Raw genomic sequence first — 17223 nt, 5'->3', positions numbered from 1 at the left:
ATTTGATCACATAACGTGAAATATGTGCTTTGACAGATTATTTTGGGCAACAAATATAGAAGTGATCAACCATACTCCACCACCAAGTGGTCAGCCTGTTCCTGTGTCCCATTATTCATCTTAATTGGCTACGCTCTGCACAAATAGTAAACCAAGTTGTACTTTATTATTATGATCTTTAAGCAGAATGAGACATGATCAAATATTATGCATTTTTTCACACTTTCTTATAGAATCATAGATTAAAACAGCACAGAAATTGGCCCTTCAGCCTTAATTGGTCTTGCCAAACAACTCTCTCTCTCTACTGCCTGTTACAGTGCTGGCATTTAGGACAGCAATGAAGGTTCTCCTTCTCTGGCACTATTCAGGCTTCCTTCATCATGTCAATAGCTTCCTCTCAGTTTTCCCTTCTGTCAGTCATACAAGTCACAGGTCAAGATTCAGGAATACCATCGCTCTCAGATGTAGAAAATTCTTCATTGCTGTTTCCATAACAATTTTGTTCTAAAAGTCAGGGTTGTTAGCTCCAAGTTGAACCCCCAAACCTGGAGGACCAGTGGACCACTCTTAGTCTGACCTCTACCCTTTGAACTGTTTGACATGGGTGACCCTACCAAGGAACAAAGTGTAAAGACCTGACTCCAGCCAGCACAGCTCTCCAGGTCATTGAGGCACGCAAGCCTTCAAACCCAATAACAAAGTTGTGGCCCTCTTGGAGAGTGCCGACCATGATGCTTACCAAATTAGACCCATATCCCTCCAACCCATTCTATCCACGTACTCCTCCAGATGTCTTTTAAACATTGTTATCATACCACTTCCTCTGGCAGATCATTCCACCAATGCACCACCCTCTGTGTGAAGACTATAAGACATAGGAGCAGAAGTAGGCCAGTCAGCCCATTGAATCTGCTCCTTCATGACTGATTTATTATCCCTCTCAAATCTATTCTCCTGCCTTCTCCCCATAACCTTTGACATACTCACTAATTAAGAACATATCAACCTCCACTTTAATATACCCAATGACTTGGTCTCCGCAACAAATTCCAAGGTTCACCACCATCTGGATAAAGAAATTCCTCCTCATCTCTATTCCATAGTGAAGTAAACTAAAGAACAAAATGACTAGCTACAGATTAGGACTTTTGATCTCTTGGAATACCAAGATGTCAAAAATGAAACAGCAATATTGAAAGTTCATTCCAACCTGTTTAACAAGAACATTGTGCAAGACTGTTCTAAATTGTTGTTTATTGTGCATACCGGCTTCTGAATCATAATGATGTAATCACTTAAATTCTTTCAAACCCACCTTTCACAATGACAACATTCTAAGCTTAGCACAGCTTTTTTCCCCTAAATTGGTTTAAAAAAGCAGTTTTGGTTGAATTAGATCAGGCTAATGGTTTTTCCAGGTGAGGTTTTGCCTACTCTTTCACCTCTACTTCCTTAGGAGTCTGGCACGACATCAAAAACTTTGACAGACTTCTATAGATGTGTAGTGGAGAGTGTATTGACTGGCTGCATCACGGCCTGGTATGGGAACACCAATGTGTTTGAATGGAAAATCCTATAAAAGATAGTAGATTGGGCTCAGTATGCCACGGTAAATGCCCTCCCAACCATTGAGGGCATCTAGATGAAACGTTGTCGTAGGAAAGCAGCACATCCATCATCAGAGGTCCCCACCAACCAGGCCATGCTCTTTTCTCGCTGCTACCATCAGGTAGAAGGTACAAGAGCCTCAGGACTCACACCACCAGGTTCAAGAACAGTTACTATACTAATGTGGTGAACTGGATCAGCAAATTTGCAGATAACACCAAGATTGGGTGTGTGATGGACAGAGGGGATGGCTATCAAAGTCTGCAAAATGATCTGGACCAGCAAGGAAAATGGACTGAAAAATGGCAGATGGAATTGAATGCAGAAGTCTGAGGTGTTTCACTTAAGAGGACAAACCAGGGTAAAACTTATACAGTGAATGGTATTGCACTGAGGTATGTGGTAGATCAAAAGGACCTGGGAATACAGATCCATAATTCCTTGAAAGTGATATCATGGTCATATAAAGAGCTTTTGGCATATTGACCTTCATAAATCAGGGCACTAAGTACAGGAGTTGGGATGTTATGTTGAAATTGCATGAGACATTGGTGAGGCCAAATTTAGAGTATGGTGTGCAGTCCTGGTCACCTATCTACAGGAAAGAGGAAAAAGCTTTGAAGAGTGAAGAGAAACTATACACAGATGTCGGCAGGATCAATTGTATCTGAGTCATAGGTTGAATAGGTCAGGCTTTTTCACAGGAGCATAAGGGTAGATCTCATATTGAGGTATATGAAATTATGAGAGGTTTAGATAGGGTGAATGCATGCATATAGGCTTTACACCCTCAGGCTGGATGAGACTAGAGCTTGGACTTATAGATTTAGGGTGCAAAGTGAAATATTTAAGGGGAACACAGGGGGAACTTCTTTAATCAAAGGGTGGCGAGAGTGTGGAATGAGCTGACGGGGAAGTGGTAGATGTGGGATCAATTGTAACATTTAAGAGAAGTTTGAATGAAAGAGGTATGGAGGGGTTTGGTCCAGGTGCAGGTAGATGAGGCTAATCAGAAACTCAGGCTATAACAGACTAGATGGGTTGAAGAGCCTGTTTCTCTGCTGTTGTACTCTATACCCTGGCAGCTTCCTGGTAAACATCTCCTGTATCTACACTAAGCCTCCACATCCTTCTTATAACAAGGTAACCAAAATTGAATGCAACGCTCCAGATGCAGCATAACTAGAATTTTAAAGCTGCAACTTCCTGATTCTTGAGCTCAGTGCCTTGACTGATAAAGGCAAGCATACCATATGCCTTTTTAATCACACTCAGCCTGTTTGGCCACTTTTAAAGAGCTATGAACCCAAGATTCCTCAGTAGATAAACATTGTTAAAGGTCCTGCCATTTTCAGAGTACTGTCCTTTGATATTTCATCTCCCATATTGCAACACCTCAAACTAGGCCAGGTTAAACTCCATCTGCCATTTATCTTCCCATATTTGCAACAGATCTACTTCCCACTGTATCCTTTGGCAATCTTAAACACTATCCACAAAGTCACCAATCTTCATATCATCTATGAACTTACTATCCACATTTTATCCAAATCATATATATATGTGTGTGTGTGTGTGTGTGTGTGTGTGTATATATATATATAAACCATAAGACAAGGGAGCAGAATTAAGCCATTCAGCCCATCGAGCCTATTCCACCATTTGATCATGGCTGATTTACTTTACTATCAGCTCCACTCTCCTGCCTTCTTCCCGTAACTTTTGACACCATTACTAATCAAGAGCCCACCAACCTCCATTTCAAATATATCCAATGACCTGGCCTCTACAGCTGTCTGTGGCCAGGTGTGCAGATGATATGAAGATTGGTGGAGAGGCAGGTAGTGCTGAGCAAACAAGTCGCCTGCAGAAGGACTTTGACAGATCAGAAGAATGGGCAAGAGAATGGCAAATGAAATACGATCTTGGAAAATGCATGGTCATACACTTAGGTGGTAGAAGTAAATGTACAGACTATTTTCTAAATGGGGAGAAAATCCAAAAATTTGAGAGCAAACAGACTTGGGAGTCCTTGTACAGAACACCCTAAAGGTTAACTTGCAGGTAAAGTCGGTGGTGAGGAAGGCAAATGCAATGTTAGCATTCATTTCAAGAGGTCTAGAATACAAGAGCAGGGATGTGATGCTGAGGCTTTATAAGGAACTGGTTAGGCCTCACCTTAGTACTGTGAATGGTTTTGGGTTCATCTAAGAAAAGATGTACTGGCATTGGAAAGGATTCAGAGGAGGTTCACAAGGAATGAAAAGGTTATCATACGAGTAACATTTGAGGACTCTGGGTCTGTACTCACTGGGATTTAGAAAGATGAGGGGGGATCTCGTTGAAACCTTTCAAATGTTGAAAGGCCTAGACAGAGTAGATGTGGAAAAGATGTTTCCGTGGTGGGGGAGCCTAGGACAAGAGGGAACAGTCTCAGGATAGAGGGGCATCCATTTAAAACAGAGATGCGAAGAAATTTCTTTAGTCAGAGGGTGGTGAATTTGTGGAATTTATTACCAGAGGTAGAGGTGAGGCATGTCGTTGGGTGTATTTAAGGCAGAGCTTGATTGGTTCTTGATTGGACACGACATCAAAGGTTAGGAGGAGAAGTCTGAAGAGTGGGGTTGAGGAGGGGAAAAAAGGTTCAGCCATGATTGAATGGCAGAGCATACTCGATGGGCCCAATTGCCTAATTCTGTTTCTGTCTTATGGTCTTATTATATGCTTGCTACATCATAGTTCAATCCAGACTGTGTCCATACTTCAAGTCAGTATTTAGTAGATGCACCTTTGGTAGCAATTACAGCCTTGAGTCTGTGTGGACATGTCTCTATCAGCTTTGCACATCTGGACACTGTAATTTTTCTCCATTCTTCTTTCCAAAACTGTTCAAGCTCTGTCAGACTACATGGAGATTGTGACTGAACAGCCCTTTTCAAGTCCAGCCACAAATTCCCAATTGGATTCAGGTCTGGGCTCTGACTTGGCCACTCCAGGATATTAACTTTGTTGTTTTTAAGCTATTTCTGTTTAGAATTGGCTTTTTTATTGGGGTCATTGTATTGCTGGGAAACAAATCTCCCAAGTCGCAGTTCTTTTGCAGACTTCACTGTATTTTGCTGCATTTATTTTACCCTCTACCTTCACAAGCCTTCCAAGGCCTGCTGCAGTGAAGCACTCCCACGGCATAAGACCAAACGACATAGGAGCAGAATCAGGCCATCTGGCCCATCAAGTCTGCTCCGCCATTCATGAAGTAGCCACCACCATGCTTCATGGTAGGAATGGTGTGTTTTTGATAATGTGCAGTGTTTAGGCTGATGGGCAAAAAGCTCAATTTTAGTTTCATCAGACCATAGAATCTTCATCCAGCTGATTTCAGTCTCCCATAAGGCCCTCTGGCAAACTCTAGCCAAGATTTCATGTGAGCTTTTTTCCAACAGTGGCTTTCTCTTTCCCACTCTCCCACAAAGCTGTGACTGGTGAAGCACCCGGGCAACAGTTGTTGTATGTGCAGTCTCTCCCATCTCAGCCACTGAAGCTTGTAACTCCTCCAGAGTTGTCATACGTCTCCCAGTGGCCTCCCTCACTAGTCCCCTTCTTGCACGGTCATTCAGTTTTGCTGTGTCATATTCTCGATGACTGACTTTACTGTACTCCAAAGGATATTCAGTAACTTGAAAATTTTCTTGCATCTATCTCCGTTTCAACCACAAACAAGAGAAAATCTGTAGATACTGGAAATCCAAGCAACACACACCACATGCTGGAGGAACTCAGCAGGCCAGGCAGCACCTATGGAAAAGAGTAAGCAGTCGACGTTTCAGACCGAGACTCTTCAAAGGGACTATACTCTTTTTCATAGATGCTGCCTGGCCTGCTGAGTTCTTCCAGCATTTTGTGTGTGTTGCTTGTGCTTTTCAATCCCCTTTGAAAAGCAGACAATGTAAGATGTAAGAACTTAAATTAATACTTCACATCTGTTAAGCAGGTTTGCAAGATTAAAAACATTATATAAATGTAATTTGCAATTGTGACTATCATCCCGGGTACAAGGACCCTCAAGTTGGCCATGAGGTGGTTTTTGCAAATATCTTTCCCTATCCACCTTCCCCCCTCATCTGGTCTCACCTGTCCTCTGCCAGCTTGTACTTCTTTCCCTCCCTCCACCTCTTCCCTCTGCCCTTTCAGTCCTGAGAAGGGGCCTCAGCCCAAAACATTGACTGTTTATTCCTCTCCATAGATGCTGCCTGGATTGCTGTGTTCCTCCAGCATTTTGTGTCCATTGCTTTTTCGCAAAATATTTTAATATATTCTCATGTAAGTTTATATGCAACATGGATTTCTCTATAACATTTAATTATCATAAATAGGTCATTGTGTTACAAACTGATGACTTAATTCTGTCTCCCTTTATTCACCCTATCTCATCTACACACTACATCATTTTTTTTCCAAACAGTCGGGTCTACCCTTAAATATCTCTCATTCAACTACATTGCATTCATCACCTCTCAATCTTTTAAGATGCAATCTTAAATGTGATTTAAATGACATTGACTGTGGAATGATTGTAGGTAACAGATGGACTGGTTTGCATTATCTCAGAAACTGCTGATCTCCTGAGATATTCATGCACAACAGTCTCTAGAGTTTACAGAGTATGGTGCAAGAAACAAAAAAAAAAGCAGCAGTTCTGTGGGCAAAAACATCTTGTTAGTAATGAGAGGGGTCAGAGGAGAATTACCAGACTGGTTCAAGCTGACAGGAAGGTGAGAGTAACTTGAACAACCACATATTACACAGTGATGTGCAGAAGAGCATCTCTGAGTGCACAGCACGTCGAACCTTGAAGTGGATGGGCTACAGCAGCAGAAGACCATGAACAGGAGGTACCTAATAATGTGGCCACGAAGCTTTTATTTATTCTAGATAAGCAGCTCCCAACCTAGGGTACATGGACCCCTTGGTTGACGGTAGGATTTCATGGCATAGAAAAGGCTGGGCACCCCGGCTCTATATCCCTTAATCTCACCAGCCAGTTTCTGACACCCGCCACCTAATTTCAAAATACTTCCTCCGTAATGTTTCATAATTTGAAATGCCTTATATTCTCCGCAGAATGACGATCACCACCAGTGTTTCAAGTCTCCTTGCATTTACATTTTCATGGTATTAAATCTGCTCTGTGTTCTCGATAACATCACAACATCCTTCCTATTATGCAGAGACTAGAACAGCAATCCATCTGTGGTTTTCTATTGATGTAGATTCACCACGGCATCTCTTTTCTCAATCATTTCCTGCAACCCTTTCTTCATTATGCTTTTGACTGGTTTGATGAGAAATGAGAAAATAAGAACTGAAGACTTGAGGAAGTAAAGAATCGAACATTAGCAGTGTGGTTAGAATACTACAAAATGGAACCTGCTCTGAACATGAATTCAACTAGACCTGCTCGATTAATCCGTCAAATTTACTAAGAGATGAGCTGATTAGAATATTTGTTTTAACTTAAAAAAAGTTTTCTTTCTGAATTATTATTGACGAAGAAAACAACAGACAACTTTACTAACAAGAGCTCAGGCTGAGTGGCTTGGGTATTGGTCAGTAAATCTAAAATCTTTCCTGCAATTGGATGTCAGGAGTAAAACATGCAGCAACGTCCAAAATTCAAGCATGTTATGATTTGTGTCCAAGCTGGGTACATTTGCTGTTTAAAATTTGATTCATTATTTACATGTTCAGTTGAATATACACTCAACTGAACAAGTGTACACTTCTTTTGGTACAGCTGTACCTCTATAAATATCTAATCAGCCAATCAGCAACTCAATGCATAAAAAATGCAGACATGGTCAAGAGGTCCAGTCATTGATTAGACCAAACATCAGAATGGGAAAGAGCAAACACGAGGAAATCTGCAGATGCTGGAAATTCAAACAACACACACAAAATGCTGGTGGAACACAGCAGGCCAGGCAGCATCTATAGGGAGAAGCACTGTCACCGTTTCGGGCCGCGACTCCTCATCAGGACGTCAGGACGAGGGGTCTCGGCCCGAAACGTCGACAGTGCTTCTCCTTTATAGATGCTGCCTGGCCTGCTGTGTTCCACCAGCAGAATGGGAAAGAAATGTGATCTAAGCGACTCTGACCGTGGAATGATTGTTGGCGCTAAAAGGGGTGACTTGAGTATTTCAAAAGATCACTATGAGTATATTTGTAAAACCCAGTGCAATGAATATACCCACAGGGACTGGACAGCTTGGTATTTCCCTAAAGGGAAGAATCTTACCCATGTGTTTATAACAGGTCTGTTTTATTTAAGGGGAATTTGTACTGCAGATAACAAAAAAGAAGCTGCTGATGTAAGAAAAATGCCCGTTTTCACAATATGATGGGCTCAATATGCTTCTGACAGAAATTAATTGCTCGAGTTACTGGCCATGAACAGGATATTGGGAAGTTACTTTCTAAAATGACATTGTCAAATACTAGTAGAACAACTAAGGTGCGGTCAAAGCCCAGCAGATCAAGGCCCAGAGCCACCAAATGCTCTTCATCAAAGCCCAGCACTGATGGGTTGGTGCACCTGAACCCAGTAAAACCAGCACCAAACTACAGTGAAGTATGCTTACAGCACCAATCGTATGACTGCCGGACGCCAACAGCAATTTTATATTACTGCAATATAACAGATGCATTGTTCATTAAACCCAGCAGTGACCCCTGGCATAGCCAGCCCACCTCACCTGCCCCTGCTTCCGGCAGAGGATAATTTTCAGTCACATTATTTAATCCTAAATCCAACAGTGGAAATTCTGACCTACCACTTTAAAGGGAGATGTGTTTGAACATCTGCAAATCTCTGCTCCTTTTATCTAACATCATTTTCCTCCAACTATTATTCACTGACTTACTGTATTCAACACCAGAGGAGAGCTACTACATTGTAAATCAAAGTTTTAATACATTCTTGTCAGCTTAGACTCCAAAAATTTCTTAAATTTGTTACAGTAGATGGGCTTTCATTATATCAGAAAACATAGAAGCTGAATCAGGTCATTCAGCCCATCTAGTCTGCTTCACCATTCCATCATGGCTGATTTATTATCCCTCTCAAACCCATTCTCTTTCCTTCTCCCTGTAACCTTTGACATCTTTACTAATCAATAACCTATCAATCTCCTCAATAAATATAACCAATGACTTGGCCTCAGCCACCTGTGGCAATGAATTCCACAGATTCATCACCCTTTGGCTAAAGAAATTCCTTCTCACCTCTGTTCTAAAGAGATGCCCTTTTATTCTGAGGCTGTGCCCTCTAGTCCTTTAGTCCCCGACTATTGGAAACATCCTCTCAATGTTCACTCTATCTAGGCCTTTCAATATTTGATGGATTTCAATGAGATCCCTTCTAATTCTTCTAAAATCGAGCGGATCAAGGCCCAGAGCCATCAAATACTCTTCATCTGTTAACCCTTTTATCCCTGGGATCCTTCCCATAAACTTGCTCTGGACTCTGAATGTTTTTATTTTTTCCTTGCCTGCAATCTGCAAACTTCAACAATACTTCAAAACTTGTGTATAATGACCAATATCACCTGATATCTGGGGCTATCAATACCATAAAACCACAAGGTATAGAAGCAGAATTAAGCTATTTGGCCCATCAAGTCGAGTCTGCTCCACCATAATGGCTGATTCATTGTTCCACTCAGCCTCAGTCTGCTGCCTTCTCTCCACATCCCTTCAGGTCTTGACCGATCAAGAATCTATCAAACCTCTGCTTTACATATTCGTAAAGAGTTGGACTCTACAGCTGCCTGTGGCAATACATTCCAGAGATTTACCACTCTCTGGCTAAAGAAATTCCTCCTCATCTCCATTCTAAAAGAACGCCCTTCTATTCTGAGACTGATCTTAAGATCCTCTGATCTTAAGACTCTCCCAGCATAGGAGACTTCCTCTCCACATCCACTCTATCAAGACCTTTCAGCATTTAATAGGTTTCAATTATGCCACCCCTCATTCTTCTGATTGAAATATTAAATACAATTTTTTTATACTTAATCATCTTCCATATTAAATAATATGGAACTGAGGGATAATACTCTCCAGAAGGGATGTAGATGGAAGTCAGTGGTCAATCTCCATCGTTCCCACTTTGATTAAAAAGAAATTCCATTACCTCACTCTCCATCTGTTGGTTATTCCATCCCACCAGCTCCTTGTGCACTGAAGGAATGTATGAGGGTAGAGTAGATACTGCATCCTGTGTGTTTATCACATAGCAATTTTCTGTGTTAACTTCCTCAGCTGCTTCAATTTCCATTTCACTGCTAATTGGCTCACAGTTCTTTGTGATTACCACTGGATCTGGGTCACACTTCTTATCCAATGCCTCCTCAGTTGCGGCAACGTCTGTGGTTGAAATCGGAATAAATGCTTTGTTCTGATGCCACACATCCTCTTGTAAAAAAACAACATCTGATGGGTCCATAATAACTTCGTCAGGAGATGCGGCTGTATCAGAAACCTGGGGTAACTCCTCAGATTTATCCTTCAACAATTCCTCATCAGTTTCTTCATTGACAGATGGTGTTAAGGGCTCTGATGGACCCGGGCTATCAGTAGTCATTGAATCTGAATGATTAAGAAGACTGTCAGTACTTTCCTCAGCACAGTTCCCTGTATCATTGGTGTTTTTGGTCAGTAATACAGCTTGTACCCATGGTGTAGATCCATTACTTTCAAATGAACTTGTGCTTTCAGATCGATTAGAAGCGTCTAATTTGTCTTCCAAATCCTTGAAAAGCTCATTGTCCGTTAGTTCACTGATACACCTTTCAACTGGTCCTATATCTGAATTCTCACTCTGGGGAAACGTACTTTTGGTTTCTAAATCAAAACTTAAGAAAGGGTTTTCTGTAATAACATTACGATCACCAAGATCATCAGCAAGGTCCTCCACAAAACTGTTGGCACCCGGATCCATTTCATTAACTGAATTGGCCGAGATCTGAAAAAGGTTTGTTTCTACGAGGGTCCTGCTGTCTTCTGTCCTTGACTCTGAAAACTGTATTAACTCAGAGCTGTCACAATTCAGAGGAGCTAGATTTTGTGCACTAGTGCCATTGTCTTCTTCAATGTTGTCATCACCTTCTGTACTGCCTAAATCTTTTGTGGATGATATTTGTTCCATGTTAGTTAGGAAGTCAAAATGATCCATCTTCAGTTATCAAAGGGAAGTTACAAAGGGTCTGCTGTTGATTTCAATGGAGTCCGTAAAGATACAGTCAGCTATTTGCCATGATGACCTGTGAAAAAGTAATAATTTAAGTGATTGCAAAATCATTGGTAGATGTTCCAATTTGTCTTGAACTATGGTTGCATAAACATTACAAAGAAATCGTGTACTTTGAAGTTTTGCTCAATTTCTAGAATGAGGTCTATAGGAAGAGGGAAACAAAAAGGGGCAAATATCAGATTGGGTGTTACTATTTCAGAAGACCTGTCCTGAACCTAGTATGTACCGGTAAGTGCAATTGTGAAGAAAGCACAGCAGCACCTCTACTTCCTTAGGAATCTGCCGAGGTTCAGAATGACATCTAAGTAACTGACAAACTTTTATAGATGTGAAATGGAGAGATAATTGACTGGCTGCATCATGGCCTGCTATGGAAACACCAATGCCTTTGAACGGATTACACCACAAAAGGTAGTGGGCCAGTACATTACGGCTAAAGCCCTCCCAACCATTGAGCACATCTACATGAAATTTGTCGAAGGAAAACTGAGTTCATCATCAGAGATCCTCACTACCCAGGCCATACTCTTTTCTCACTGCTGCCATCAGGGAGAAGGTACCACAGCCTCAGGACTCACCACCACCAAGTCCAAGAACAGTTACTACCCCTCAACCATCAGGTCCTTGAACAAAAGGGGATAACTACACTTACTTGCCCCTCCATTGAGATGTTCCCAGAACCAATGGTCTCACTTTAAGGTCTCTTTATCTTATTATTTCTTGTTCTCATTACTTATTGCTATTTATTTATATTTGCATTTGCACAGTTCATTGTCTTCTGCACTCCACTTGATCTTTCATTGATCCTGTTATAGTTACTATTCTATAGATTTGCTGAGTATGCCCACAGGAATATGAATCTCAGGATTGTATACGGTGAGATATTTACTTTGATAATAAAATTTACTTTCAACTTGAATCAAATTGAAATCAAATTGAATATACACTTAGTGGCTAAGTTATTAGGTATAGGAGTGGAACCCGGTGTGATCTTCTGTAACTGACACCTTCCTGTCAGCTTGAACCTGTCTGGCCATTCTCCTCTGACCTCTCTCACTATCAGCAGCAGAAGAAGTAAAAACATTTTAATTTATGAATTAAGGTATGATAACTGCAGAATAAACTTGGGCATGCTCCAGCTTGTACAGAGATGTGAGGATCAATACTGCCTTTAAAGAGATAACTAAAAAAAATTTTACTTTTGAAAAGTAACTTGCATTTATATACCTTTTCATGGTCTGACATTGTCCTGAAGTCCCAACAGTCTATGAAGTACTTTGGAATTTCAATTGTAAAAGAGGCAGATCAACACCTCCACCTATTAACTAATCCCACCACCACTACACCCTATCATCTTTATGCACATACAATCAGTCCATACATATTTATTTATTGAGATACAGCGCAGAATACATCCGTCCAGTCCTTTGAGTCGCATCTCCCAGCAATCACCCGATTTAACCCTAGCCTAATCACGGTACAATTTACATCGACCAAATAACCTACCAACCACTATGTTTTTGGAATGTGGGGGGCAACTGAAGCACCCAGAGGAAAGCCACATGGTCGCTGGGAGAGCGTACAAACTCCTTACAGGCAGTGGCGGGAATTGAACTTGGGTCAGTGGTACTGCACAGCACTGTGCTAACCATTATGTTAACATGCCACCTCAGGTGTTACTAGTATATTGTGTTTTATAGGATTGCTTTTATATCTATACTTATTGTATTCTTTACGCCTATTGTGGTTGTTTATCCTGCATCAGAACCAGAGTAACAACCACTTTGTTACACTCATGTACTGAAGAATGAAAAGCAATCTTGAATCAATGGTAAATACTTCCATTTACCTGATGGCATTTTTATTGAATCATTAATAGTAGGGGTGGAACATCGCTTTACAGTACAGGTAACCCGGGTTCAACTCCCACCGCTGTCTGTAAGAAGTTTCTGCATTCTCCCCGTGGCTGCGTGGGTTTCCTCCGGGTGTTCCGGTTTCCTCCCACAGTCCAAAGAAGTACTGGTCAGTAGGTTACTTGGTCATTGCAAATTGTCCCGTGATTAGGCTAGGATTAAATCAGGAGATTGCTGGGCTGTGCAGCTCGAAGGGCCAGAAGGGGCTACTCCACGCTGTATCTCAATAAATAAAAAAATTAAAATAAATGCTCAGCTAAGAAATTAAAATACAGACCACAGAGGGGCAAAGTTGGACCCTAATTATTAAATTTAAATCATAAATCATTTTGCTATTATTTGACCTTGTCTTGTGGACATTCTGTTGGGAAGCATTAATTTTAATAAGTACAGAGATTATAGTGTTAGGCAATGTAAACTTGTACATTTAAAAGTTAAAAGTTGTTAACTTTTAAATGTAACTTAAAAGTTATATTTTTAAGTTACAATGTAAAGTTGTAAATTAAAAGTACAAATGCAGGAAGAATTTTTTAAAATTACAACATGGAATGCTCAAATGTCTAGAGAATCACAAATTTCCTATAGTAATTACTTAAAAGAATCTTTTTCATAGAAATTGAAGCACAAAATTGTTCTCATTGTTCCCCTGGACCTTTCCCCTTGTCCTTCTGTATTCATTCTTTTCAAATATTTATCTAGTATTTGTTCAAGTGACATCAGTCTCTGCTTCAATCGTATTTTGCGATGAAACATTCTGTCCTCCTCGAACAAAGTCTCCTAAATTACCCCTTTATTTAGCGATAGCTGTATCTCCTTGTTACTAATTCAATACGTCCGTGGAACAGCCTTTCATTTTTTGTCACCTCCAAAGTTCTAATATGTTCAAGAACCTCTACTGAAAAATCCCCTTAACTTTTATTTCAAGAATTATTCTTTTTATTATTACTACCCCTCAACCATCAGGTTCTTGATCAAAAGGGGATAACTATACTCATTTGCCCATCCACTGAGATGTTCCCACAACCAATGATCTCACTTTTAGGACCCTTTATCTCGTTATCTCATTATCTCATTATTACTGCTATTTACTTATATCTGCATTTGCACAGCTTGTTGTTTTCTGCACTTTGGTTGATATTTCATTGCTCTTGTTATAGTTCTAATCCATAGATTTGCTGAGTATGCCCGTAGGAAAAAGAATATCAGGGTTGTATGTGGTGACATGTATACACTTTAACATTACAATTTACTTTGAACTTTTAGTTGTTTCTTTATATTTACAACTAATATTTATATTCTTAATACTGTCATTTGTTGGAGTTATATTGCAATCTTCATAATAACAATTGTAAATTTGAAGTAGAATGTTGTGAATCAAAGTATGTCAAGTTTCAGAATTTTTTTTAAGACTCGATGAAAAACAAGGGTATTTACGGCCTTTGTTGATCTTGTAACTAGCTTCAGAAGTAAAATATGCAGCTTATTTGACTGATTATGTAGACCTACTCATTTTAGGATCCAGGGCTAATGAAAGTTGTCGTAGCTGAGGTCCTGTTTGTTTTCAGTGAGTATTTCTAACAAGGGAGGAAATTGTATCACTACAACTATAATAAAGCCTCTTGCCCAAACATAAAATAGTTCTGAAATCACGCCCTTTTGTAAATGATACAGAATATGTTATAAAATTACTAGTGAAAAGATTTGGGGCAATTTAGGAGATTGTAGGGTGACTGATTTTCAGCCTACACCATAATACATGCGCTTGTTTAGTTTCAACAAGATGCAATTCTCTTCCTGCTGAGGGCAACCTCCATTTCTGTACACTGATTCAGCACCGCCATTAACACCAAAACAAGCTGGTTTAGCACTTGGAAGTTCAGTTTCACCACATTTAGTTTAGTTCAATCCAGCAGGAAATACAAAGATGATGTCCATAACTGTAACAGTCATATTTGATCTGTCAGAGGAACAATTGAAGTGTAAAGTTACTTTACGATGGCCCCTTCTAATTATTGTGTCAAAACATTAATCAATGCCTGATCTAATGTGGTTTTCAGTTTGATAGTAAAACCAAAAAAATTTTAGTCATAGAACAGTGCAGCACAGAAACAGGCTCTTTGGTCTGTCTAATCCACGCAGAAACCGTTTGAACTGCCTATTCCCTTTGAGCTGCTCTGGGACCATAGCCCTCCATACCCCTACCATCCATACCCCTACCATCCATACCCCTACCATCCAAACTTCGCTTAAACATTGAAATTAAGCTCACATGCACCATTTGTGCTGGCAGCTCATTCCCCACTCTCATGACCCTCTGAGTGAAGAGTGAAGATACTAGAAATTTTAAGAAACACAGAAGACTTTTAATCAAGACATGCAGGCAGAAATTGAATTATTGTCATATGACAATTATTAACTATTAATTCTTAATAATGTTCATCAGGTCTTAAAAAGAGCCCTCATCAGAAACTATTTGGATTAGCAATATTCTATCCCAAATTTAGTTATATTATTGTTGAGACCAACTAAGATTACAATATAGCTCCAATAAATTACAGTATTAAGAATATAACTTATATGCATTTGAGAAGTACTTGAGTAATAAATCCTTATTTCAGATCTTGAATCCCTGCGTTATACAGGGAAACATGGCAGCCCGTAGAATATACAGCACATTGCTGATATGACACCTGTGCATAGAGACCACCTGTCTCAAAAAATCAAACCCACATCCTTGGTGAGAAATGCTCTGGGGAACTCCTGTCTGTTTCCAATCAGTCAACTTTAATGGAACAAAAATGAACGCTGTTTTTACATCCAGCATCATCTGTGTTCAGTCCACGGGGAGTTGGGTGAGAGGTGCTTTGTTGTCCTTAACGAAAGCTCTACAAAGTGTGTTTAAGACGAGTCTTCCTAAAACACCCACCACCTTTACCAAAAGCAGGCCTCGCTTTTGCTAAAACTGATTCGATTAGTTTTGAAGTAAAGTTAGTAAACTCACCCGTCGGACTTCCCATGTGTCATAGCCCCTGAATGAAGCCAGTTCCTTAACGAGCTTGCCAGTGTTGTTGTCCGCAGGGGTTGCGTATGGGAGATGGGTGGCCTCAGTCAGTACAGACTTTTCTATTCTGCCCTAGTTTCTAACAAACTTTTTTCTCTCTCTCTCAGTCTCTGCTCAAGTTGACACATGCTCACTTCCTTCCGCAAGTTCAACGTTTGACAGAAAATTAGTGGAGCGGGAGGAGCCACCGCGAGCAGAGGAGATTAGGGAAAGTTAAACTGATTTCTTCGTGCTGCCGAACAACTAGCACCAAAGAGGGATTTGGATAGAGATTCGAACAGCTGAAAGGCTGTGCTGTGTGCCGTGTTGGCCCGTGGCCCCAGAGCGGAGCACATTCTGCAAAACAGTTCTGCCGCTCCCCTGTGTAAAATGGTTCCTACCATCAGTGACAGTCAGAGGCTTCCGCTGGCTTGACATGATCAAATGGTCTCGCATGCAAGACATCGGAAAATAATGCAACCCTGCCAACACAACACCTGCTGTTGTGGAGAGCTACACCGCTTTAAACAAACTGTATTTAAATGAATCAGCATCCCCTTATGAGCTGAAATGTCAACTGATCATTTAACTCTTTCAAACCCATTGCCAAACAGCGTGCAGAATAGTTCATCACATTACTGATTTGAAAATTTTAAAGTACATAAAAATAGTAATTTTTCCCTTTAGACTTATTACAAGAATTGCATCAGGACTTGAAATACAGAAAAGGCCTTTTTTCCCCCCCAGGACAGAAATTGCAAATACCAGGGGCCATAATTTAATGGTTGGAGGAAAGTAGGGGGGGGGGCGGATATCAGAGGCAGGTTGTTTATTTTTAACACGGAGAGTGCTGGGTGCGTGGAAGGTGCTGCCAAAGGTGATGTTAGAGGCAGATACATTAAGGACATTTGAGAAACACTTAGATGGGCATCAGGATGAAAGCAAAATGGAGTCTAAAAGTAGAAGGGAAAGGTTAGATTGACCTCAGAGTAGATTAAATGTTCAGCACAACATTATGGGCCGAAAAGCCTGTAAGTCATTGGAATGTTTCCATATTAAAATCAAGATTTCATGGTTTGTTTAGAGAACATATGACATAGAACAGTACAACCAGGCCCTTTGGCCCACAATGAACCAATTAAATTAGTAATCAAATGGGCAACTAATATAATCCCTTCTGCCTACGCAATATCCTATTTCCTGCACATCATACGCCTATCTAAAAGTCCCTAATGTATTTGCCTCTACCAGCACCTAGGCACCCACCCACTCCGTGCACAAAACTTGCTCCACACATCTCCTTTGAACTCACCCCTCTTCTGGTATCAGGCATTTCAACCCAGGGAA

General features: G+C 40.5%; 1 protein-coding gene across 2 annotated transcripts in view; it reads right to left on the bottom strand.

Annotated features, from left to right (window-relative positions):
- Positions 1-16361, bottom strand: part of LOC140735392 (PH and SEC7 domain-containing protein 3-like) — a 78636-nt gene extending 62275 nt beyond the window's left edge. Inside the window, exons 1-2 of one of the 2 annotated variants that reach the window (XM_073060397.1) lie at positions 15838-16361; positions 9805-10933 (exon numbers count right to left, since the gene is read on the bottom strand). In XM_073060397.1, the coding sequence (XP_072916498.1) occupies positions 9805-10845 (1041 nt within the window). In that variant the 5' untranslated portion in view covers positions 10846-10933; positions 15838-16361. The remainder of the gene's footprint in view (positions 1-9804; positions 10934-15837) is intronic. The other variant, XM_073060404.1, reaches the window with a different exon arrangement.
- Between the last annotated feature and the right edge of the window lie 862 nt (positions 16362-17223).

The sequence above is a fragment of the Hemitrygon akajei genome, chromosome 1, assembly GCF_048418815.1.
Source record: "Hemitrygon akajei chromosome 1, sHemAka1.3, whole genome shotgun sequence".
In the NCBI taxonomy this organism is placed as follows: domain Eukaryota; kingdom Metazoa; phylum Chordata; class Chondrichthyes; order Myliobatiformes; family Dasyatidae; genus Hemitrygon; species Hemitrygon akajei.
Note: the sequence above shows the minus strand (reverse complement) of the source record. Positions and strands in the feature narration are given on the sequence as shown.